Genomic DNA, 24,012 nt, shown 5'->3' with positions numbered 1-24,012 from the left:
CCAGATTAGGCCCACAGCCTCAGCCTCAATTCATCACACAGTGGAGCTCGCAGACACAAAGCCTGGAGCAGTCGGAGCAGGCCCACAGCCTCAGCCTTAGTTCATCACACAATGGAGCTCGCAGACACGAAGCCTGGAGCAGCCAGAGTGGGCCCGCAGACCCAGCCTCAGTGCCCTGGAGAGCGGAGTAAACGTCACGGAGCAACGAACAGAACCCGCCCGGCCCTCGCCTCCGGTCCCAACCCCCTGACTTTTCAATCCATCCTGCCCGGCATTTAAATCATCATAACATCAGGTCATTCCTCGTTCTAAACCCGGGCCCTGTCACACCAATGTGCACTGAGCCTGGACCCCTCTGCCACTCTCTGACCCATACCTGACTTTTCCCAATCAGCCCGGCTTAGATCGATCCAACTGTGCTCTCAGTTTAAATGGACGGGCTCTAAAACTCCCCTACTCTGACTTTCCTCCACTTCATACACCCTGACTCTGTCTCGACCTCGCTCGGACCACTCTTCCTCAAATATACCTCAACTTTGCTCCTACTTTGCATTGCAACGCACCCACACACTTCAACCTTAGAGTTAACTCCGCCTTCACTTGCCTTTTCATTGTTTGCAGTGATCGTTTACCACAATCTTCCACAGAAAAAGTGTCATTAATAAAGTATCTAGTTGTATTTCTCGCTTTATGAACCGCCAGTAAGCTGTCACTTGTCTTCAGTAGTGTCACCTTAAACAGAAACACCATCCCCATATTCCATTGATTCCCTTCTTGCCTAGAAAGCTATCAGTTCCATTTCTGAATGAACCTGAAACAGAGAGAGCGAGGAGTGTAGTACATAGCTCCATGAAAATGGCAACTCGGTAGACAGGGGGTGAAGAAGATGCTCTGCACATTTACCTTCATCAGTCAGGGCAACGAGTACAGGAATTGCAATGTCGTATTATAGCTGTACAAACATTGGTGAGCCCACTTTTAGAGTACTGTCTGCTCTTCTGGTGGCCCAGCTAGAAGAAGGATGTCATTGTTCTATGATAAATACCTGCAAGGAAACAAATCTCAGGACAGTATATGGTGACATATTGGTATTTTGGTAATACATTTATTTTGAGCTGGAAAGATTCATGAAGGCATTGCCAGGACTGAAGGGCTCGAGGTATAAGGAGAAGCTGGTGACGTTTTTTGCTGGAGTGTAGGAAGTTGAGAGGTGAGCGTCCACAAACCCCTTGCTTAATGGTATTGGTCCATGGCATTAAAAAGTTTGGGAACCCCTATTATAGAGGATAATAAAGTCATAAGGGGCATAGATGAGGTGAAAGGTCACTGTCTCTTTCACTGGATGGAGTGTCTAAAACTAAAGGAGACTGATTTAAAATGAGAGGGGAAAGGTTTAAAAAGGACTTGGGATGCTTTTTTTTCACTAAGACGGCAGCGGGTATAAGGAATGAGCTTCTGGAGGAAGTGGTAGAGGTGGGGCAATTATGTTTAAAAGGTATTGGCTATAGGTGCGTGGGTAGGAAAGGTTTAGAGGAGGGGTTCCCAACCTTTGATTATACCATGGACCATGACCGTTAACCGAGGTGCCCATGGACCCCAGGTTGGGAACCCCTGGTTTAGAGGGATGCAGATCAAACATGGTAAATCGGAACCAGCTCAGGTCGACATCTAAACAGCATGAATATGTTGAGCTGGTGGGCCTGTTTCTGTGCTGTATAACTCCACAAGTCTATATTGAATCTCAGGGTAGAATAAGGTGACACATACATACTTCAATAATAAATTTATTTCCATTGACCTTCCACACCCCTCGAATTGTAAAGGATTCCAAAGTTTCATTACCCTCTGTGTGAACAAATTTCTCCTCATCTCCGTCTTAAATAACCTGCACATTCTCAAACCGTGCCCCTGGTTCGAGTCTCCTCATCAGGGAAAATATTTCCCCTGCGACCCACCTATCAAGTCCTTTAAGAATTTTGTGGAGTTATACAACATGGAAGCTGGCCATTCAGCCCATCATATCCATGCTGACCAATGAGGAGGAATGGTTTAATATGGCACAAAGTCACCTCCGCTGTAGCTGCAACTGATTAAAGCTCCTTTGGTCTGTGGAAAGGTTTAATTGGATTTGGCATGTCATCTAAAACTTTGACAAACTTTTATAGATGCACAGTGGAGAGTATCGTGACTGGTTGTGTCATGGAAAAACCCATAGCCAGGAAATGTTGATATGGCCCAGTCAATCACAGGTAAATCCCTCCCACCAATGAGTACATTTACATGGAGGGCTGCCACAAGAAAGCAACATCCATCATCAAGGACCCCCACCATCCAGGCCCTGACCTCTTTTCACTACTATCATCAGGCAGGAGGTATAGGAGTCTTTGGTCCCAAACCACCAGGTTCAGGAACAGTTATTACCCCTCAACTATCAGGACCCACACCACCAGGTTCAGGAACAGTTTGTTTTATTGACTACACAAAAGCATTTGATAAAGTGAAGCACAATAAGTTATTTGAAATATTACAAAAAACTCTAGTTCTAGATTCAAAAGACCTCCACCTAATCAGAAATCTGTACTGGGAACAAACTGCCACTGTAAGAATAGATGGAGAGGTGAGTCAGTTTACGAAAATCAAGAGAGGCGTTAGACAAGGGTGTGTTTTCTCCCCTGATTTATTTAATGTGTACAGTGAAACAATATTACAAAAAATAAGAGACATATTGGGAATCAAAGTTGGCAGTGAAAACATCAATAATTTCAGATATGCAGATGACACTGTATTAATTAAAAGCACGGAGGAAGAACTACAAAACTTAATTGATAATTGTTGAAGAAAGTGCAAAAATGGGTCTATCTATCAATTGCAAAAAGACAGAATGTATGGTGATATCCAAAAAGAAGGAGAATCCTATCTGCAGGCTGAGAATAAACGGGGAAGACATAAAATAAGTACAGAACTTTTGCTACTTAGGAAGCTGGGTGACACCAGATGGCAGGTGTGACTTGGACATCAAAAGAAGAACAGGGATGGCAAAAGACACTTTTATGAGAGTGAAGAGTATACTGACCAACACTAAACTAGGCATGACAACCTGCATCAGAGTACTGAAATGTTATGTTTATCCAGTTGTTATATGGCTCAGAATGTTGGACAATATCTAGTCATAGTCATACTTTACTGATCCCGGGGGAAATTGGTTTTCAGTTACAGTTGCACCATAAATAATTAAATACTAATAAAACAATAAATAGTTAAATAGTAATATGTAAATTATGCCAGGAAATAAGTCCAGGACCTGCCTATTGGCTCAGGGTGTCTGACCCTCCAAGGGAAGAGTTGTAACATGAGTAATATGAGGAAACAAATTGTAGCGGCAGAGATGTGGTTTTTAAGGAGGATGCAAAGAATATCATGGACAAAACGAATATCTAACGAGGATGTCATGAACAGAGCAAACACAAGAAGAGAAATAATGTATGAGATCATGAAAAGGCAACGTAACTTCATTGGACATGTGATTAGGAAACAGGAGTTAGAATGCACAGTAATTATGGGAAAGACTGAAGGGAAGAAAGCAAGAGGAATACAAAGACAAATGATGATGGAGACAGCAGCCAGAGAACAGGAAATGAATACCAATGAATTGATCCACTTGACCCGAAACAGGAGTGTGTGGGCCATGGCAGTCAAAGCTCAAACTGGGCACGGCACTTGATGATGATGATGATGATTACCCCTCAACCATCAGGTCCCACACCACCAGGTTCAGGAACAGTTATTACCCCTCAACCATCAGGTCCCACACCACCAGGTTCAGGAACAGTTATTACCCTACAACCATCAGGTCCCACACCACCAGGTTCAGGAACAGTTATTACCCCTCAACCATCAGGTCCCACACCACCAGGTTCAGGAACAGTTATTACCCCTCAACCATCAGGTCCCACACCACCAGGTTCAGGAACAGTTATTACCCCTCAACCATCAGGTCCCACACCACCAGGTTCAGGGACAGTTATTACCCTACAACCATCAGGTCCCACACCACCAGGTTCAGGAACAGCTATTACTCGACAACCATTAGGTCCCACACCACCAGGTTCAGGAACAGTTATTACTCCTCAACCATCAGGTCCCACACCACCAGGTCCAGGAACGGTTATTACCCCACAATCATCAGGTCCCACACCACCAGGTTCAGGAACAGTTATCACCCCTCAACCATCAGGTCCCACACTACCAGGTTCAGGAACAGTTATTACCCCTCAACTATCAGGTCCCACACCACCAGGTTCAGGAACGGTTATTACCCCACAATCATCAGGTCCCACACCACCAGGTTCAGGAACAGTTATCACCCCTCAACCATCAGGTCCCACACTACCAGGTTCAGGAACAGTTATCACCCCTCAACCATCAGGTCCCACACCACCAGGTTCAGGAACAGTTATTACTCTACAACCATCAGGTCCCACACCACCAGGTTCAGGAACAGTTATTACCCCTCAACCATCAGGTCCCACACCACCAGGTTCAGGAACAGTTATTACCCCTCAACCATCAGGTCCCACACCACCAGGTTCAGGAACAGTTATTACCCTACAACCATCAGGTCCCACACCACCAGGTTCAGGAACAGTTATTACCCCTCAACCATCAGGTCCCACACCATCAGGTTCAGGAACAGTTATTACCCTACAACCATCAAGTCCCACACCACCAGGTTCAGGAACAGTTATTACCCCTCAACCATCAGGTCCCACACCACCAGGTTCAGGAACAGTTATTACCCCTCAACCATCAGGTCCCACACCACCAGGTTCAGGAACAGTTATTACCCCTCAACCATCAGGTCCCACACCACCAGGTTCACTCACCTCAACACTGAACTGGTTCCACAACCTACAGACTCACTGAACTGACTCAACAAATCATGTTCTCAGTATTATTTATTTTTTTATTTGCACATTTTTTTGTCAGTCTTTGTTAATGTATAGTTTTTCCATAAATTCCATTGTATTTCCTTATTTTCCTCTAAATCCCTGCAAGAAAATGAATCTCAGGGTAGTAGATGGTGGCACATATGTACTTTGATAATAAATTTACTTTGACTTTGGAATGCCTTACAGCAGACAAGCTGTTGGACGAAATCAGGAGTGACTGTGGAAGCAAAGGTATAGTTGGTGTTTCAGCTCGAAGCCCCACCTCAGGAGTGACATATGAATTTCCAGAAATCATGGACAAGAATTGTGGAGGTGCGGTTAATGCAATCCTTTATAACCTAGCAATCACCGATTGGGGTTCAATTCCCGTTGCTTTCCATAAGGAGCCTGCACATTCTGTCTGTGATGTGTGTAATTTCTCCCTCATTCCAAAGACATATGAATTAGGGTTAGTAAATTGTGGGCAAGTTATGTTGGTGCCAGAGGCATGCTTGTGGGCTGCCCTCTGCACATTCTCGACACAAAAGACGTGTTTCACTGTATGCTTCGATGTTTCAATGTCATCATTATCATTGTGTGCCATGGGTGATCATAGTCTTCTATGACCATAACTGTTATTGGCAAATTTTTCTACAGAAGTGATTTGCCATTGCCTTCTTCTGGGAAGTGTCTTTACAAGTTGGGTGATCCCAGCCATTATCAATACTCTTCAGAGATTGTCTGCCTGGTGTCAGTGGTTGCATAACCAGGACTTGTGATCTGCACCAGCTGCTCGTACGACCATCCACCACCTGATCCCATGACTTCATGTGACCCTGATCGGGGGGGCTAAGCAGGTGCTACACCTTGCTCAAGGGTGACCTGCAAGTTAGTGGAGGGAAGGAGCGCCTTACACCTCCTTTGGTAGAGACGTATCTCCACCTTGCCACCCATGTTTCAATGTACATGTGTCAAAATAAACCTAACCTTTAAGATCTTTATCTTTCAAGGACCTTAGAAAGGAAAGACTGGACATACGGATTTTGTTTTACATCTCATTACTAGAGAAAAGATTTTCAAAGAACCATTTTAAGATTCTATACATTTAAAATAGATTCACTGCCCCAGCAAAAACTAATCTCAAACGAGCCACTCGGAAAATAACTCTTACACCATCTTCAAAGCTCTCCAACTCAATTAGTGCTTCAGACGCACCGAGACACTGCTCTTGCTCTCTTTGTAATCCTATTTATTATATTGACGCATCCTAAAAACTGTTGGGTAAGTAACATTTAACTGTGGAAAGCTAGGTACTTGTGTGAAGCAAAATGCTGTGTTCCTGATAGTTATTTTTAAAAAAAATTAAAGACAGCATGCTGATCAACACTAGAATTTATTTAAGTGCTTTTAATCTGAACCACTGCCTTAGATCTTGTGTTATTGAATTAGAAGCTGCGGAGGAAGATAAAGTCACTGTTTAATTTTGAAACGTTTCTCACACAATCTGATGCTGCGAGTCCACTGGAGTCTGCAGGCCTGTCCTGGGGAGGGGGGACTGTCCGTGGGTGCAAGTTGGAGTGAGGAAAGGGGCTTGTTTTGTTGTTGTTGCTCTGTTACCATTGTTGCTTGTGTTGTCCTGCTCAACATCGTGGGCATGCTGTGTTGGTGCCAAAATGTGTGGCAGCATTTGCGGGCTGCCCCCAGCGCCCCCTTGCGTGTTTACCTTTTTATTTAGCAATACCATGCAGATTTGACCCTTCCGGCCTTTCGAGCTCTGTCACCCCAACAACCCCTGACAAAACCAATGAACCCTAACCTAAAAACTTGGCTTGTTTTCTTCGGAACGTCAGAGGCTGAGGGGAGGTTTATGAGATTATGAGAGACATAGATAGAGTAGACGGGGAGTGTCTTTTTCCCAGGATAGAAATGTCTAATACCAGAGGGCATGCATTTAAGGAGAGAGGGGGTAGGTTCAAGGACAATGCGAAGGTTTAAGTTTTTCACTCAGAGATTGATAGATGCCTGGAATGCGCTGCCTGGTACGGTGGTAGAGGCAAATACATTAAAGGCTTTTAAGGGATGTTTGGATAGGCCCATGAATGTGAGGAAGATGGAGGGACATGGGCACGGAGTTGGTAAGAGGGATTAGCCTTTGGGAGTGTTTGATTTACTTTTTAGCTGGTTCGGCACAACATTGTGGGGCCAATGGGCCTGCTCCTGTTCTGTACTCTTCTATATTCTATTTTCTAATCACGGGACAATTTACAATGACCAATTAACCTACCCAGTGTGTCTTCGGACAGTGGGAGAAAACCGGGGGACACAAAGTAAATCCACGCATGGCACGGGGAGAACATACAGACATTCCTTACAGCATGATGCTGGCATTCAACTCTGACCTCTGCAGTAGTGTCACACAGACCGTCTCTGAAGAGTACTGATAATGGCTGGGGTCACCTGTCTTGTAAAGACACTGGCCAGAAGAAGGAAATGGCAAACCACTTCTGTGGAAAAATTTGACGAGAACTATCACGGTCATGGAAAGGCCATGATCGCCCACGTCATACGACACAGTACATGATGAATGAACGAACAAAACAACCCTGTTGCCCTAATGAACGGTCTAAGCCCGAAACGTTGACTGTTCATTTTCCTCCATTGATGCTGACTGACCTGCTGAGTTCTTCCAGCACTTTTGTGAGTGAACTCTGTTGGCCCGGGTCCGAACAGCAGAAACGGAAGAGGTGGAAATGCAGTATTTAACAATTCCTGTTGATGTACAATGGAAGACAAAGGGACTGTTCTTAACAATGATATTCACCATGGTCAAATAGCCAGAGAACAATATAGCTTCAATACAGACCCTTTGGCCCAACAAGTCCATGCTGACCTCTACGTCCATCCGGCTAGTCCCAATTTCTGTGTTCAGCCCTTATCCTTCCAAGCCCCAAACCTCGTTGTACTTACTGAGTGCTTCTTAAATGATCCATAGAAACATAGAAAACCTACAGCACAATACAGGCCCTTCGGCCCACAAGGCTGTGCTGAACATGTCCCTACATTAGAAATTACTAGGCTTACCCATAGCCCTCTATTTTTCTAAGCTCCATATACCTATCCAAAAGTCCCTTAAAAGATTCTGTCATACCTATGTCAAACACTTCCCCTGGCAGCTCATTCCATCTTCTCACAGTCCTCTGGTGAAAATATTGTCCCCCTCAGGTTCCTTTTAAATACTCCCCCTCCCACCCTAAACCTATACCCCTTCCCCAAGTTTTGAACTTTCCCTACCCTGGAGAAAAGACTGTTATCATCCACCTTATCTTCTGAATTATAAACAGTCTTCGCTCTCCAAGGAATAAACACTTAGACCGGCCAGCTTCTCCCTATAACTCAGGCCCTCTAGTCCTGGCATTACCCATCTAAATCTTCTCTGCACTCTTTCCTGTTTAATCACATCTTGTCTGTGAGTCTGGAGGTTGGAGGTCCAAGAGGTAACCTGTCCTGGGGTTAGAGGTCCATTTGTTGGTGGGGTGGGAAGGATGTCTGTTTTGTTGCTGCTGTTTGTTGTATGTTGCCTGTGTTGTTCTGATGAACGTTGTGGACATGCTGTGTTACTGGAATGTGTGGCGACACTTGCCTGGTCCTGTGGTCCACTCTCCTCTCCTATCAGATTCCTTCCCCTCCAGCCCTCGACCTACCCACCTGGCTTCACCTATCACCTTCTAGCTAGCCTCCTTCCCTGCCCCGCCCCCCCGCCACCTTTTTATCTTTTTATTCAGGAACCTTCCTCCTTCCTTTCCAGTCCTGATGAAAGGTCTCAGTCTGAAATGTCGACTGTATTCATTTCTGTAGATACTGCCTGACCTGCTGAGTTTCACATTGTGTTGGTTGTTAACGCAATATATGTATTTCACCATCTCCGGTGTATGTGTGATAAATAAATAAATAAAAATCTAAATCTAATTTTTTTTATATAATAGGGCATTCAAATCTATACCAAATGCTGCCTCACCAACAGCTTACACTGAGTGGCCACTTTATTAGGTACACCTGTATACCGGCTTGTTAATGCAAATATCTAATCAGCCAATCGTGTGGCAGCAGCTTAATGCATTAAAGCGTGCAGACATGGTCAAGGGGTTCAGTTGTTGTTGTTCAGACCAAACATCAGAATGAGCATAATCTCAGAAACTGCTGATTTCCTGGGATTTTCACGCACAACAGTCTCTAGAGTTTACAGAGAATGGTGCAGACATCCCACCTCTCCCGGAAGTCCCGGGAGTCTCCCGCAAGTCCCAGGAGTCTCCCGCATGTTAATAGTGGCCCGCAGATGATATACAATATCCTGGAAATCAATTTCTTTGAGAGCAAGTGAGAGAGAGAGAGCACGCAAGAGCGACCATGAGAGAGGGCAAGAGAGAGAGAGTGTGCGAGAGCGACCACGAGAGAGGGCGAGAGAGAGAGCAAGAGAGAGTGAGCACGAGAGCAAACGCGCGAGAGTGACCACAAGAGAGAGAGCGTGCGCCATGGCAGAGTGTTCCAAAAAAGGAAAATATAAAACATACATCACCCCAGACTACCCTAAAGTGTACCCCTGCCTAATAGGGGTCAAAATAATGACAGTGTTGCTCGCTGCACTGTTTGCAACAGTGACTTTTCTATTGCTCATGGTGGGTTAAGACTGTAAAAGACATGTTGAGGTGAGTTTAACAGGTGTCATTCGTTCATTAGCATAGCTAACGTTATTTAAACTAGCTGGCTAGCTGCTAAGGAGCTACTCTATTGCCGACATCCCACCTCTCCCGGAAGTTCCGGGAGTCTCCCGCAAATTGATGGTGCTACCTCCCTGAGATGAGTTTTTGCAGGGTGGGATGTCTGATGGCGTGAAAACAAAAAGGTCAGAGGAGAAGGGCCAGACTGGTTCAAGCTGACAGGAAGGTGACAGTAACTCAAATAATCACATGTTACAACAGTGATGTGCAGAAGAGCATCTCTGAATGCACAACATGTTGAACCTTGAAGTGGATGGGCTACAGCAGCAGAAGACCATGAGCGTTCACTCAGTGGCCTCTTTATTAGGGACAGAAGCACCTGGTAAAGTGGCCACCTTGTGTAAAGTTCCATCGCCGGTATCAATGCCAGGAACAGCAGAATGACAAGCACTGTTAGGGTCATGCATTAAAGCTGATCACTTAGATGAGGTACTGGAGACTGAATGATACCCTATGCGGCATGTATCAGCTTCTTCAGAAACATAAAGAGACAAAACTGGAAGAAGCATATGAAGGGAAAAACCCCAGAGATGATATTTATATCCAATTTATTTTCACTCGAATTCCAAGGTCTTTTTGTAATCAAGAATAGTTTTGCTAAATAAATCATTATACCAACTTTGCTAAAATTAGTACCGAGAGTTAATTGTAGTGTTCATTTTTAGAGATAAAAATAGTTAGTTTGGAATTTATGGTTTAGACCTTCTAATAATTCAATTTCCTGCAAGACAAATTGAAACCTCCTGGTTAAAAAAAAAATCATTTACTCATAATATCTGTCAACATACCTGGACTGGGCTACAAGATTGGGGACAAATTTAAGCTGAACAATTAATTATTGCCCCTGCAGTCCACTTACTATTAGTGCTGAGATTTAAAACCATATTCGCCAGTGTCATAAAACCTGTGATTTTACAAATGTACATTATTTTTTATGATTACTCTGACTTTGGTGCAAAATGTCGTTTAAGAAATATATTTTTACCAAGCCTGGCAAGTTTACAAAGCTACCTCTCTGACCTGGTTTTGCTAAATAAGGCTTGCCAATAGAAATGCATAATTAATGATGTGAATTTCATGTACAGAATACAAGGATATCCCTTTAGAACAGAGATGAGGAGGAATTTCTTTAGCCAGAGGGTGGTGAATCTGTGGAATTTGTTGTCACAGACGGCTGTGGAGGCCAAGTCAATGGGTAGACTTAAAGCAGATGTTGTTAGGTTCTTGATTAGTAAGGACAGCAAAGGTTACAGGGAGAATGCAAGAGAATGGGGTTGAGAGGGATAATAGATCAACCATGATGGAATGGTGGAGCAGCCTCCATGAGCCAAATGACGTAGTTCTGCTTCTATGTCTTATGATCTAACAAAATTATAATTGCCTCTCAAAGTCCAACCCTATGTTTCCGTCGTGAGAGATGGAAACGGGTAAGGTCAGACAACAGGGCCATGGTGAAGCTGTGTAGACCTGTACAGTGGATGCAATGGATTACAGAAACGTTGACGAACTCCAACCAGACCGCCGTCTTCAGACAATGGAGATGGGAGGTCATCAATGGCCGATGATCCACTGGGAGATCAGGGCCCAAGAAGAAGAAGAAGATTATAATTGATCTGTTTTTACAACCATGTGCAAGCGCATCATTCCTGTGACTTTATTTTCCCTGGGTTGATCTTCCTATGATTTTGACTATCACGTACCCAGGCAGCAAGGTGATTTATGTTCAACTTCCCTCTGTCAAAATCGTAAATTGTAGTGGCGTGGTGTAAAACATGGTGGGCATGCTATGTTAGTGCCAGAATACATGGAGACACTTACGGGCTGCCCCCAGCACATCTTATTGTGTTGGCTGTTAACGCAAACAACGCACTTGACTGTTTGCTTCCGTCTATAAGTGATGAATAAATCTGAATTTGAACATTTGCCGATGACTGTGTGTTTGATTCCATTTGTAGCTCCTTGAAAAATGATACAATTCATCACCCAGAACATACAATCACTCCACCACCTCCGTGTTGTAAACCAAATGTTGCCCATCTTCAAAATAGACCATGGTTATTCATTACAATTAATCAAAATCAGTTTAATATCACCAGTGTATGTGGTGAAATTTGTCGTCTTTGTGGCAGCAGTACTTGCAATACACAATAATAGAAAAAAAAACATGAACTACAGTAAGTATATATATTAAATAGTTAAATTCAATAAGTAGTGCAAAATAACAAAAATAAAGAAGTAGTGAGGTAGTGTTCATGGGTTCAATGTTCATTCAGGAATCTGATTGCAGAGGGGAAGAAGCTGTTCCTGAATCACTGAGTGTGTGCCTTCAGGCTCCTGTACCTCCGCCCTGATGGCAACAATTTAATGCACCTCAAACTTGCCATGAAGGGCAACACTTTAATAATGAGGGCACCACGGTAATGTAGCGGTTAGTGTGACGCTGTTACAGTTCGGGGTGTTCTGGGGTTTGGCATTCAATGCTGGCACCACTCTGTAAGGAGTCTCTGTACGTGCTCCTTGTGGAATGCACAGGTTCCTCCGGGTGCTCTGGTTTCCTCCCACACTCCGAAGGTGTACTGGGAGGGTGAATTGGTCATTGTAAATTGTCCTGTGGTTAGGTTAGGGTTAGTCGGGGGTTGCTAGGCATTGCAGCTTGAAAGGTCTGAAGGGCATACTCCACGCAATATCACCAAATAAAATAAAATAATCTGTGACCTAGCACAAAAGTTCAAAGTACTCTTAATCATGGGAAGGCGTTTCCCTACAATAACCCGCTTACTGTTTGGTTTGGCTTTTGCTAAGACCTCTCATCTTTGGAATAGACACAGGCCAAGTGGTAACATTCTTCTTCTGTGGTAATACTGTCTGCTCTTGACAACAAGAACTTCTGGTCAGGACGGTGCCAAGCTGTGGTCTCTGTTGAGGTCTTGGCTCAGATTTAGTTGTGTATGGAGATGGCTGTGGGGACAGTGAGGGGAGTTAGGGGTCAGGTTAGGGCTTATGGACAGGGAGATGGGGGACTTAGAGGTCAGGCTGGCTAACGTCCTGACTTCCGCTCTGCAGTCGAAGCCAGCAACATGGACATGTGACAAAGGATATCACAGAATCCAGGCCTCTGCCCCACAAAGGCCAGAAACATGGACATGTGACAAAGGATATCACAGAATTAAGGCCCCTACCCCACAGTCGAAGCCAGCAACATGGACATCTGTGGATGTTAGTCTGGCAAGTGCTGTGGTTGAGCACGAGCAAGGACAGGACTAATGGCCCACTAGGTCAGTGAGTACCTCCAGGTCGGTGGGGTCCACGATCCAATGTATGTTTGAGCAGGAGACATGAGAGCCACTAACCCACTAGGCACACGGGTTTGTGAGACCAGAGTTCATAGCCTTGAGCTCAGGGTCCCGTTATCAGCTAGTTCTGGGGTTGATCCTGAATCTCAAAGCCCAAAGAGTGATCAGAAGTCCAGAAGTCGAAGCCCAATAGCCAAAGCCCTGCGCCTATGAGTCTGGAAGTCAGAGGCCTGCGTCCACGGGAGGCCCCCTGGTCTGACTGGTGTTGGAGGGTTGTCTGTCTGGGTGGATGGATGGGTGAGATGCAGGAAAGGGATTTGCTTTGCTGCTGTTGTTTTGCTGCTTGTTGTGCTCTGTGTTGTTCTGCTGAACATGGTGGGCAAGCTGCGTTGGTGCTGGAATGTGTGACAACACTTATGGGCTTCTCCGAGTACACCTTAGCCCGTGATGGTTGTCAATGCAAACGACACATTTCAGTGTACAGGAGAATAATAAACTTGAATCGGGATCTGAATATTTGCTGGTGAGTGTGCATTTGATTCCATTTGTAGCTCCTTGGAAACTGATGCAGCTCATCACCTGGAGCTTCACCGTGTTGCTGTGAGAATGAGGTCACCGGAGAAAAGCGCTGGAGGTACGAAACAGCTTCTTTATTTGACAACACAAGGTACAGCAGACATCGTATAGAGACGCTTTCGGCGGAAAGATCTGCGTATGCCCAGCACTACACACATTTTATGTGCTAATGTTCAAAGAAATTCAGGACAATTCAAACAAATCCATATTCCCACCATCACACCCAAAACAAGTGTTAGTCCCTGTCACATCCATGCAAAGGAATGTTGATTGGATTCATGCAAATGCAGGCAATCAGCTCAGTGCCTGTTTCCTGGTCTGCCTGGTCTGTGAAACCATTGTTCAGAGCTGCATTAAAATCAGATCCACAATCCATATTCAGATGTGAAGACTGGTGGCTGATGTCATTTGCTAAACCCCAAGAATCGCTCTGCCAGACCACATCTGTGTTGTTGTTGAGTTGTTCCCTATCTTCAAAAATAAACTATGGTTGCTCGTTGCAGCTAATTCAACTTCTCAAACATGGCAAGGAGGGCAGCAATTTGATAATTAGAGGCCCTGCAATTAAATATTAGTTTGATTCACTGCAGCATAGTAAGAGGCCCTCCAACCTGTCTACTCTGTTATTCTGTCCAGTCTCATTGACCCACAGCTGGATCATAGCCCTCCGTTCCGAGCCCATCTTTGAACCTGCATCCAATACTTCGTCCAACACTTCATTCCACACTTACACCTGTGGAATGTATCTGAGGGAATAAGTTGCCCGTCAGATTCCCCTTAAATGTTTCACCTCTAAATCTAGTCTCACCCAACCTGAGGGGAAAAAGACTGCTTGAATTCAACCAATCTATACCCTTCATAATTTTGTATATCTCAATTCAATCTCCTGTCATTCTCCTAAACTCCAGGGAATAATGTCCCTATTCAACCTTTCCTTATGACTCAGGCCCTCAAGTCCTGGTAAGTTCATTTTAAATTTTCTCTGCACTCTTTCAATCTAATTGATATTTTTCCTGTATGTGGGTGATCAAAACTGCACACAGTACCCCAAATTAGGCCTCACCATCATCCTACGTAACTTCAATATAACATCCCAATTTCAGTAATCATCACTTTGATTTATGAAGGGCAATCCGATATGACGCTCTCTATCTGTGACTCCACTTACAAGGAATTATGGATCTGTACTTTCAGATCCCGCTGTTCTATTGCACTCCTCTGTGCCCTACTGCTCACAGTGTAAGTAAAACTACAGATTTTCCTCCTATTTGCCATCTGCCATTTTCAGCCCATTTGTCCAGCTGGTCAAGATCTCGCTGCAAACTTTGATAGCCTTCCTTACTGTCCACTACGCCTCTAATCTTGGTGTCATCCACAAATTTGTTTATCCAATTTACTATATCTTCATTCAATTCATTAATATGGATGACAAACTTGAACAATCTTCATTGGGATCCCACCACCAAGCACATCTCTCCCTCCCCCCCACTTTCTGCTTTCCACAGGGATCACTCTCTATGCGACTCCCTTGTCTATTCATTCCCCACCTCCCACTGATCTACCTCCTGCCACTTATTCTTCCAAGCGGAATAAGTGCTACACTTGCCCCTGCACCTCCTCCCTACTACCATTCAGGGCCCTAAACAGTCCCTCCAGGTGAGGTGACACTTCACCAATGAGTCTGTTGGGGGCATTTACTATGTTTGGTGCTCCCAGAATGGCTTTGTGTATTTCGGCGAGACCTTACGTAGATTGGGAGATCGCTTTGCCAAGCACCTATGCTCTGTCTGCCAGAAAAGAGGATCTCCCAGTGGCCGCCCATTTTAATTCCACTTTCCAATCCCATTCCAACATGTACATTCATGACCTCCTCTTCCGTCGCAATGAGGCCACACTCATTTTGGAGGGGCAACAACTTCCGTCAGGGTAGCCTCCAACCTGATGGCATGAACATTAATTTCTCCAACTTCTGGTAATGTCCCCCCTCTCTATTCCCCATCCCCTTTCCCCTCTTCACCTTATCTCCTTGCGTGCCCATCACCTCCCTCTGATGCTCCTCCCCCTTTTCTTTCTTCCATGGCCTACTGTCCTCTCCTGTCAGATTCCTCCTTCTCCAGCCCTGTATCTGTTTCACTAATCAACTTTCCAGCTCTTTACTTCACCCCTCCCCCTCTCGGCTTCTCCTGTCACCTTGCATTTCTTCCCCCACTCCCTACACCTTCTAACTATGACTCCTCATTCTTTTTCCTCCACTCCTGCTGAAGGGTCTGAGCCCAAAACGTCAGAAGCTTTTTCCGTAGAAGCTGTCTGACCTGCTGAGTTCCCTCAGCACTTTGTGTGTGTTGCTCAGATTTCCAGCATCTGCAGATTTTCCTATGTTTGTGACAAACGTGAACTAATGAGCTAGGAAGGAGACACTTTTTTTTCATTTTTCAGAAGAACTACAACAGAACAGATTAATAAATTAACTTAAATCCAATCAAGTCTGCAGATGCTGGAAATCCAAAGCAACAGACACAAAATGCTGGAGGAACTCAGCAGGTCAAGTAGCATCTATGGAAAGGAATAAAACAGTGGATGGGCTTTAGGACTGCCAGAATAAAAAGGTGGAGTGAGGGGGAGAATAGCTAGGAGATGATAGGCGAAGCCACGTGGGTGGGAAAGGTAAAGGAACTGGACAGGAAGGAATCTGATAGGAGAGGAGAGTGGACCATCGGGGCAAGGGAAGGAGGGAACACAGGAGGAGGTGATAGGCGGCAAGAAGAGGTAGGAGACAGTTATAGTCATAGTCGTACTTTATTGATCCCGGGGGAAATTGGATCCCGGGGGAATTGAATTGAATGGGAAATTGGGACAGAATGAAAGAGGTAAGAGGGGAATAGAAGAGAGGAGGGGAGTGGGAGAAATCGATATTCATGTCATCAGTTTGGAGGCTACCTGATGCTCGCCAGCCCGACGGCGGTCTCATCTTGGCACAAGAACGGGAATGGGAATTCAAATGTTTGACAACCAGGAGGTTCCACTTTTGGCGGATGGAGCCTCATGAGGGGCAAGGCGAAGCAGCCCGGTCCTGACGAAGGGTCTCGGTCTGAAACATCGACTGTACCTCTTCCTAGAGATGCTGCCTGGCCTGCTGCGCTCACCAGCAACTTTGATGTGTGTTGCACGAAGCAGCCCCTCTATTTACGATGGGTCTCATCATGGGCTGCATGGGGAACACCGGACACAATGGATCACCCCAGCAGGTGAAGCCCTGCCTCAGCAGGAAGGACTGCTCGGGGCCCTGAATGGAGGTGAATGGGCAGGAGTGGCACTTCGTCCGCCCGCAGGGAGAAGTTGGTGCTGAGGATCCCAACTACCGAGTCTCACGCCGGGCAAATGATGAGCGTCGCTCGCAGCCAATCGCTTGCTGATTCAGGAAAGGAAAACATGACGCTCAGGGAAGACGTCCAATGGTTGTAGAATGAGTGGGCGGGCCGGCGTTGCCGTGGTTAGTGGTGATAGACGCCGCTACGGACCAATAATATGCAGGAATTATAGAACTTGGCAGCCGGCAGCCAATGAGCGGCGGCGCGATGTTGGATCTCCTTCTGTGGCGGCGGCTGCCTCATTGAAGCAACATGGCGCCGTTAGGGGGTTGTGGTGTTTTGCGGATGGCTTTGCTCTGGCTGGCTTTCTGCGCACTGGGCCGGGGTGACTCGGGGACAGAGGAGTACCTGAAGCGAGAGCACAGCCTGTCGAAGCCCTACCAGGGTAAGAGCTCCCTACCAGCACCTCACTGTAAACAATCCAACATAAAGCGTGCCAAATCCCAGTTGTGTGTTGGCGCAGCGCAGGGCTGTGGGGCAAATTGGCAAAGACCTGGGCACTTGTAGTCAACAGGTTTGTGTTGTCTGTCGTATGGAAACTTGGTTAGACAGGGTGTACGTGTGTTTCTGATACGCAAAATCACTGAAGAGGCTGTAAAAAGATTTGCAATTACACTAGAATCTCCCAGCTTTACACCTGTCATGGGTTATGTGGAAATTTATCTTTAAAATTGTTATTTCTTATCCCAAAAAAAATAGACCACTGCAGAACTGGGAGTTAACAATATAAGGTCTGACAGCAAGAAACCTGCTCACCAAGAAAGTGTGTGGAATTGTTTGTTTTTTTCCAAATGTAACACCAAGTTACTTTGCAACCAGTGACCCTTTCTGAAGTTGTGTTATTGGGAAGTCCAGTGGTTAATTATCACAGAGTAAATTTGCATATGGCACGCTGGTGGCATGGTAGCTTAGTGGTTAGCGTAACATTTACTGTGCTGGCAATTGGGGTTCAACTCCTACTGCCACCTGAAAGAAGTCTGTATGTTCTCTCTGTGACCGCTTGGGTTTTCTCCCAAGGACACACGGGTTAGTGAGTTGTGGGCAGGCAATGTTGGTGCAGGAAGCATGGCGACACTTGCAGGCTGCCCCCAGCACATCCTCGGACTGCATTGATCATTGATGCAAATGATGCGATTTCACTATGTTTTGATGTAAATCGGACTAATATAGCTAATTTTCCTTTAAGTATAACCATAAAACAATTACAGCATGGAAACAGGCCATCTCGGCCCTTCTAGTCTGTGCCGAACCCTTACAGTAGGAAGTGGATTCAGCCAGTTGAAGCCTTGAACGTGTGCCACATCGAGGATCAAGCCTGATCTTCCACTATTTTCTTGTAAAATACTCGTATCCCATTATTCCTTTAACATCCAGAAATAGCAAACAGCTTTTAAGTTATTCACTGACTTTCCACTCCTCTTTCCCCCTCCCCCACAATTGGGCAGAGAATTCCAGAAGGTCACCACTCTGTTTCTCTTCATGTCAGTCCCAAGTGACAATAATAGTATTCTGAGACTGACTCCAGACTCTGAACATCTCAGCTCGAGGAAACCTACCCTGTCAAGCCTTTAATCACTAAGTATCGTCCATTACAGATATCTATAGTTGTTTGTGCATGAAGGAAACAAGAAGCCGTGCTGACTTGACCTCCCCTCTTACGACAGATCCCATCACTGGAATAAGCCTGGTTTATCACTCTCCCTGCGGCAAATACAGGGGAGGAAACCAAAACTGTATCTCTGTACAGGTCCCACAAGGCCCCAATGGTTGTCCTGAGACGTCTTCACTCATGTATTGCAATTCTTCTGCAACATTAAAAGATGGTGGATAGATAAAGCATAGGCTGACCAGTAACTCACCGACGGCCTGAACGTTTGTGGGTTCTTCAGCCAGTTATAGACCATTCACCTGAGGACACACCTCATCGAGGACCAAGTATGAGGTGAATTCATTTGGGATAGTGAGATGGTCAGAGAGAACACTTTGAAAACCTTCTCAACCACTCCCCCTCCCACTTTCAAATCTCTTACTAACTCTTCCTTCAGTTAGTCCTGACGAAGGGTCTTGGCCTGAAACGTCGACTGTACCTCTTCCTAGAGATGCTGCCTGGCCTGCTGCGTTCACCAGCAACTTTGATGTGTGTTGCTTGAATTTCCAGCATCTGCAGAATTCCTCTTGCAATCACTCTGTACATGATTCTGTACCACAGCAGTCTCTGTAGTTCAGCTTTATAACCACTCCTGACTGACAAATAGTCAGAAAAAACACAAGAAGACTCTGGGAACAAACTATATCCCTGTTGAAGTTTAAAAACAATTACCTCTGAGAAACTTGAGTCACAAATCCACAACCTTATTGTCCATATCTTGAAGAGACGGATATTTTGGAGATGCTGACATTGTGACCAGAAAGGAGGGAAATCCGACTACAGGAACTATGGGGCTTCCACGTTGAGTCTACTAAGTGAAAGCCATCACTAGACCTGTCCACAACCATCTCCGTAGCTGGAGGACTGCTCCCTGAATTGCTGTGTGGATTCTGGACAGCTAAAGACACATCTGACTTTATCTTCATTCTGCAACAACTCTGAGAGATGCAAGGAGCAGGCCACCACTACATGTGGCATTTTACAATGTCAACCCAGCTTTGTACTACTTCAACTGGGATGGATGGATGGGTTGTTCTCCTCAAAGTTCTGATAAGTCTTGGGGTTGAAACCTGAAGGTCAAAGTTGTGTGATTGTCAAGCCATGGGGTAGTCGGAGGCCTGAGGACTGATGCCCAGTTGTGGCTTGACCTGAAGTTGGAAGCGTGTGTATGTATATGGGAAAGAGGCTTATTAAGCTATTGTTGCTATTTATGTTATTTTGCTGAACCTTGAGGGCATGCTGTGTTGGAGCTGGAATGTGTAGTGGCACTTGTGGGCTGCCCCCAGCATATTGTTGGGTGTGTTTGTTCTTAAAGCAAACAACGCATTTCACTCTATGCTTCAATATCGATGTGAGAAGTAAATCTGAAGCTGAAATTCAGAAGCCTTTTGTACTAAAAAAAAAATTAGCTCTCACTGGGTCTCAGCCTGAAACATCGACTGTGCACTTTTCCATTGATGCTGCTTGGCCTGCTGAGTTCCCCATGTGCATTGCTTACATTTTTAGCATCTGCAGATTTTCTCATTTGTGAATTAGTTCTCACTACTTGGGTCATGTTGGCAAGATGTAATCCCAGCCAGTGGATGCACACCAGAAGAAATCTTCGCACATTCTGGTGTCAAACCTGTGTCATGCTTCCAACATCTTCTTGCTGCAGCACGTCCTTATCTCCACATGAACTCCACGGAAAGGAGCTAATCAACAGAGCTGAGGCGAACTGTTGGACTTGCATTGTCTCCATTTTATACGACAACCCCAACCTTAGGAGTTCAACATTCCAGCGTGTGGTGAAAACTGCCCAGCGGGTTATTGGCACCCAAGTCAAGTCAAGTCAGTTTTTATTGTCATTTCGACTATAACTGCTGGTACAGTACACAGTAAAAACGAGATGTTTTTCAGGACCAGGGTGCTACATGAACAACACAGAAACTACACTGAACTACGTAAAGCAACACAAAACTACACTAGACTACAGACCTACCCAGGACTGCATAAAGTGCACAAAACAGTGCAGGCATTACAATAAATAATAAACAAGACAATTGGCACAGTAGAGGGCAGTAGGTTGGTGTCAGTCCAGGATCTGGGTACTGAGGAGTCTGATGACTTGGGGGAAGAAACTGTTACATAGTCTGGTCGTGAGAGCCCGAATACTTCGGTGCCTTTTGCCAGATGGCAGGAGGGAGAAGAGTTTGTATGAGGGGTGCATGGGGTCCTTCATAATGCTGTTTGCTTTGCGGATGCAGCGTGTGGTGTAAATGTCTCTAATGGCAGGAAGAGAGACCCCAATGATCTTCTCAGCTGACCTCACTATCCGCTGCAGGGTCTTGTGATCCGAGATGGTGCAATTTCCGAACCAGGCGTGATGCAGCTGCTCGGGATGCTCTCAATACAACCTCCGTAGAATGTGGTGAGGATGGGGGGGTGGGAGATGGACTTTTCTCAGCCTTTGCAGAAAGTAGAGATGCTGCTAGGCTTTCTTTGCTATAGAGCTGGTGTCGAGGGACCAGGTGAGATTCTCCGCCAGGTGAACACCAAGAAATTTGGTGCTCTTAACGATCTCTACGGAGGAGTCGTCGATGTTCAGCGGAGAGTGGTTGTTCCGTGTCCTCCTGAAGTCAACAACTATCTCTTTTGTTGTGTTCACATTCAGAGACAGTTGTTGGCTCTGCACCAGTCCATTAGCCGCTGCACCTCCTCTCTGCATGCTGACTCATCGTTCTTGCTGATGAGACCCACCACGGTCGTGTCATCGGCGAACTTGATGATGTGATTCGAGCTGTGTGTTGCAGCACAGTTGTGGGTCAGCAGAGTGAACAGCAGTGGACTGAGCACACAGCCCTGGGGGGCCCCCGTGCTCAGTGTGATGGTGTTGGAGATGCTGCTTCCAATCCGGACTGACTGAGGTCTCCCAGTCAGGAAGTCTAGGATCCAGTTGCAGAGGGAGGTGTTCAAGCCCGGTAGGCTCAGCTTTCCAATCAGTTTCTGAGGAATGATCGTGTTGAATGGTGAAATGAAGTCTATGAACAGGATTCAAACGTACGTGTCTTTATGTCCGGGTGGGTTAGGGCCAGGTGGAGAGTGATGGCAATGGCATCGTCTGTTGAACGGTTGGGACAGTACGCGAACTGCAGGGGGTCCAGTGAGGGGGGCAGCAGGGTCTTGATGTGCCTCACGACGAGCCTCTCGAAACACTTCATGATGATGGATGTGAGTGCGACGGGATGGTAGTCGTTGAGGCAGGACACTGAAGACTTCTTTGGCACGGGGACGATGGTGGCAGCCTTGAAGCACATGGGAACGACGGCGCTGCTCAGGGAGATATTAAACATGTCAGTGAGAATCTCAGCTAGCTGGTCTGCACATCCTCTAAGCACTCTGCCAGGAATATTGTCTGGTCCAGCAGCCTTCCTTGGGTTGACCCTACACAGGGTTCTCCTCACATTGGCCACGGTAAGACACAGCACCTGGTCATTTGGAGGAGGGGTGGTCTTCCTCGCCGCCATGTCATTTTCCGCCTCAAAACGAGCGTAGAAGTTATTCAACGCTTCTGGGTGGGAGGCATCACCAGCAGAGGCAGGTGGTGGTGTCCTGAATGCCTTTCCACATTGTTCACCATTGAGAACATCTACCATAAATGCTGCCTGGGCAGGGCGTAAAGCATTATCAAGGATGCATTTTGCCCTAACCATGGACTTTTTACTCTCCTCCCATCCGGTAGGCGCTACAGGGGCCTCCATTCCCGTACCAGCAGGCACAGGAAGAGCTTCTTCCCTGAGGCTGTAACATCACAGCGCTAAGCAGTATTGCACCCATATTGTATTATCTCAGTACTTTTATGTTTGTGTGCTGTAGCACTTACTTTTTATTCAGTTATTTTGTAAATAACACCATTCTTTGCATTTCTGGTCAGATGTTAACTGCATTTCATTGGCTTTGTATCTGTACTCAGGACAATGACAATAAAGTTGAATCTAATCTAATCTTATCAAAGTACATTTATTATCAAAATATGTATAACTTATGCAACCTTGAGATCCTTCTGCTAACAGGCTGTCACAAAGCAAGAAACCTGAAATAAATCAATTTAAAAAAAAGACCAACACCCAGTGTGCGGAGAAAGAGGGGGGAGGGGGAGAAAAACACAAATCATGCAAGCAACAGCATTGTGAACCAAACTGAGTCCACAGACTCGAATCCTGGGGCAGCCATAGTAAGCCCATAACCTCTGTCTAAATTCATCACAGAGTGGGGCAAAGGGCTGTGAAGCTGGCAGACGCAAAGTGCATCGCAGCTGGAGCAGTCTCACAGCCTCAGCGCTGTGGAGAGAGGAGTGAACGTTGTGGCAAAGCAAGCGGAATTGTCCCGACAGCCTGCCTTTTCAGTGTATCCGGGCTGGCATTCAAATCGCCCAAACACCAGATCGTGCTGCATGCTAGGACCTAGGCCCCACCGCAGTAATATGCTCTGGGCCTAGTCCTTGCCACCCAGCTTAAAGCTGTTCTTGACCTTTCCAAATTGGCTCAGCACTTGGATCGATCCAACCTTGCTCCCGGTTTAGCTGGACGGGCACTGAAACTCCACCTCGATTCCTCTCTGAATCGCTCACTCCATCTCCATCCCCTACTCCGACGCCACCTCAGACTCTGACACCGTGTTGAACACGTTACGCTCTGGCCAGCACAGCTCTTCTCTCGAGTCAGCTTTGCCTTTGCTCACCTCGTCATTGTTTGCAGTGATAGTTTACCACAATTTACCCCAGGAAAAAAAGGTATTAATGTTTTTAGTCCTATCCCAGCAGTGCACAGACCACACAGGTATTGGTGTATGTTTGGAGATGGAGATGCAAATAAATCCCCAACTTGTTTAATGTAACTTACAGGCCAATGGAACTTGTTCTCAATGTCCACAAAACATTGGTTCCCTCTTGTACACCATCCACCAATAGAGTTAAAAATACACGTGGACTAAAATGTTAACTGTCCTGTGCTATCACCAGTGGGATCATCAGTTGATCTGCCACCTGTCTTCAGGAGTTTCGGCCCGCTTATAATCAAGACTCTCTCGAGGTGGTGGGCCAGCAGTGCTAAAGCACCACCTCCCACTGGTGAGCTTAAAAACTTGGCATCTGCCTCTATCAGAGTTGTTGGTCACTTCCATCCAACAGATAGTCTGTTCTTCAGGTGTCTGCAATAACAATAAAAGTCTGCATATATATTAATTAAATAATTAAGATAAACAAGTAGTGCAAAATAACAGAAATAAAAAGTTGTGAGGTAGTGTTCATGGGTTCAATGTGCATTTAGAAATCTGATGGCAGAGGGAAAGAAGTTGTTCCTGAACTGCTGAGTGTGTGCCTCCTTCCTGACGGTAAAAGTGTGAAGAGGGCATGTGCTGGGTGCTGGGGATGCTGCCTTGCTGAGG

General features: G+C 45.8%; 2 protein-coding genes across 11 annotated transcripts in view; one reads left to right on the top strand and one right to left on the bottom strand.

Annotated features, from left to right (window-relative positions):
* The first annotated feature begins 17,176 nt into the window (after positions 1 to 17,176).
* Positions 17,177 to 24,012, top strand: part of LOC140201934 (VIP36-like protein) — a 40,209-nt gene continuing 33,373 nt past the window's right edge. For both annotated transcript variants that reach the window (XM_072266771.1, XM_072266772.1), the window contains exon 1: positions 17,177 to 17,325. In XM_072266771.1, coding sequence (XP_072122872.1) covers positions 17,193 to 17,325 — 133 coding nt within the window. In that variant the 5' untranslated portion in view covers positions 17,177 to 17,192. The remainder of the gene's footprint in view (positions 17,326 to 24,012) is intronic.
* Positions 23,450 to 24,012, bottom strand: part of LOC140201933 (myoferlin-like) — a 229,319-nt gene continuing 228,756 nt past the window's right edge. For 8 of the 9 annotated variants that reach the window (XM_072266755.1, XM_072266762.1, XM_072266761.1 and 5 more), the window contains one exon: positions 23,450 to 23,775. In XM_072266755.1, the coding sequence (XP_072122856.1) occupies positions 23,596 to 23,775 (180 nt within the window). In that variant the 3' untranslated portion in view covers positions 23,450 to 23,595. Of the gene's footprint in view, positions 23,795 to 24,012 lie in introns of all 9 variants that reach the window. The other variant, XM_072266760.1, reaches the window with a different exon arrangement.

The sequence above is a fragment of the Mobula birostris genome, chromosome 8 (genome assembly GCF_030028105.1).
Source record: "Mobula birostris isolate sMobBir1 chromosome 8, sMobBir1.hap1, whole genome shotgun sequence".
Classification (NCBI taxonomy): Eukaryota; Metazoa; Chordata; class Chondrichthyes; order Myliobatiformes; family Myliobatidae; genus Mobula; species Mobula birostris.
Note: the sequence above shows the minus strand (reverse complement) of the source record. Positions and strands in the feature narration are given on the sequence as shown.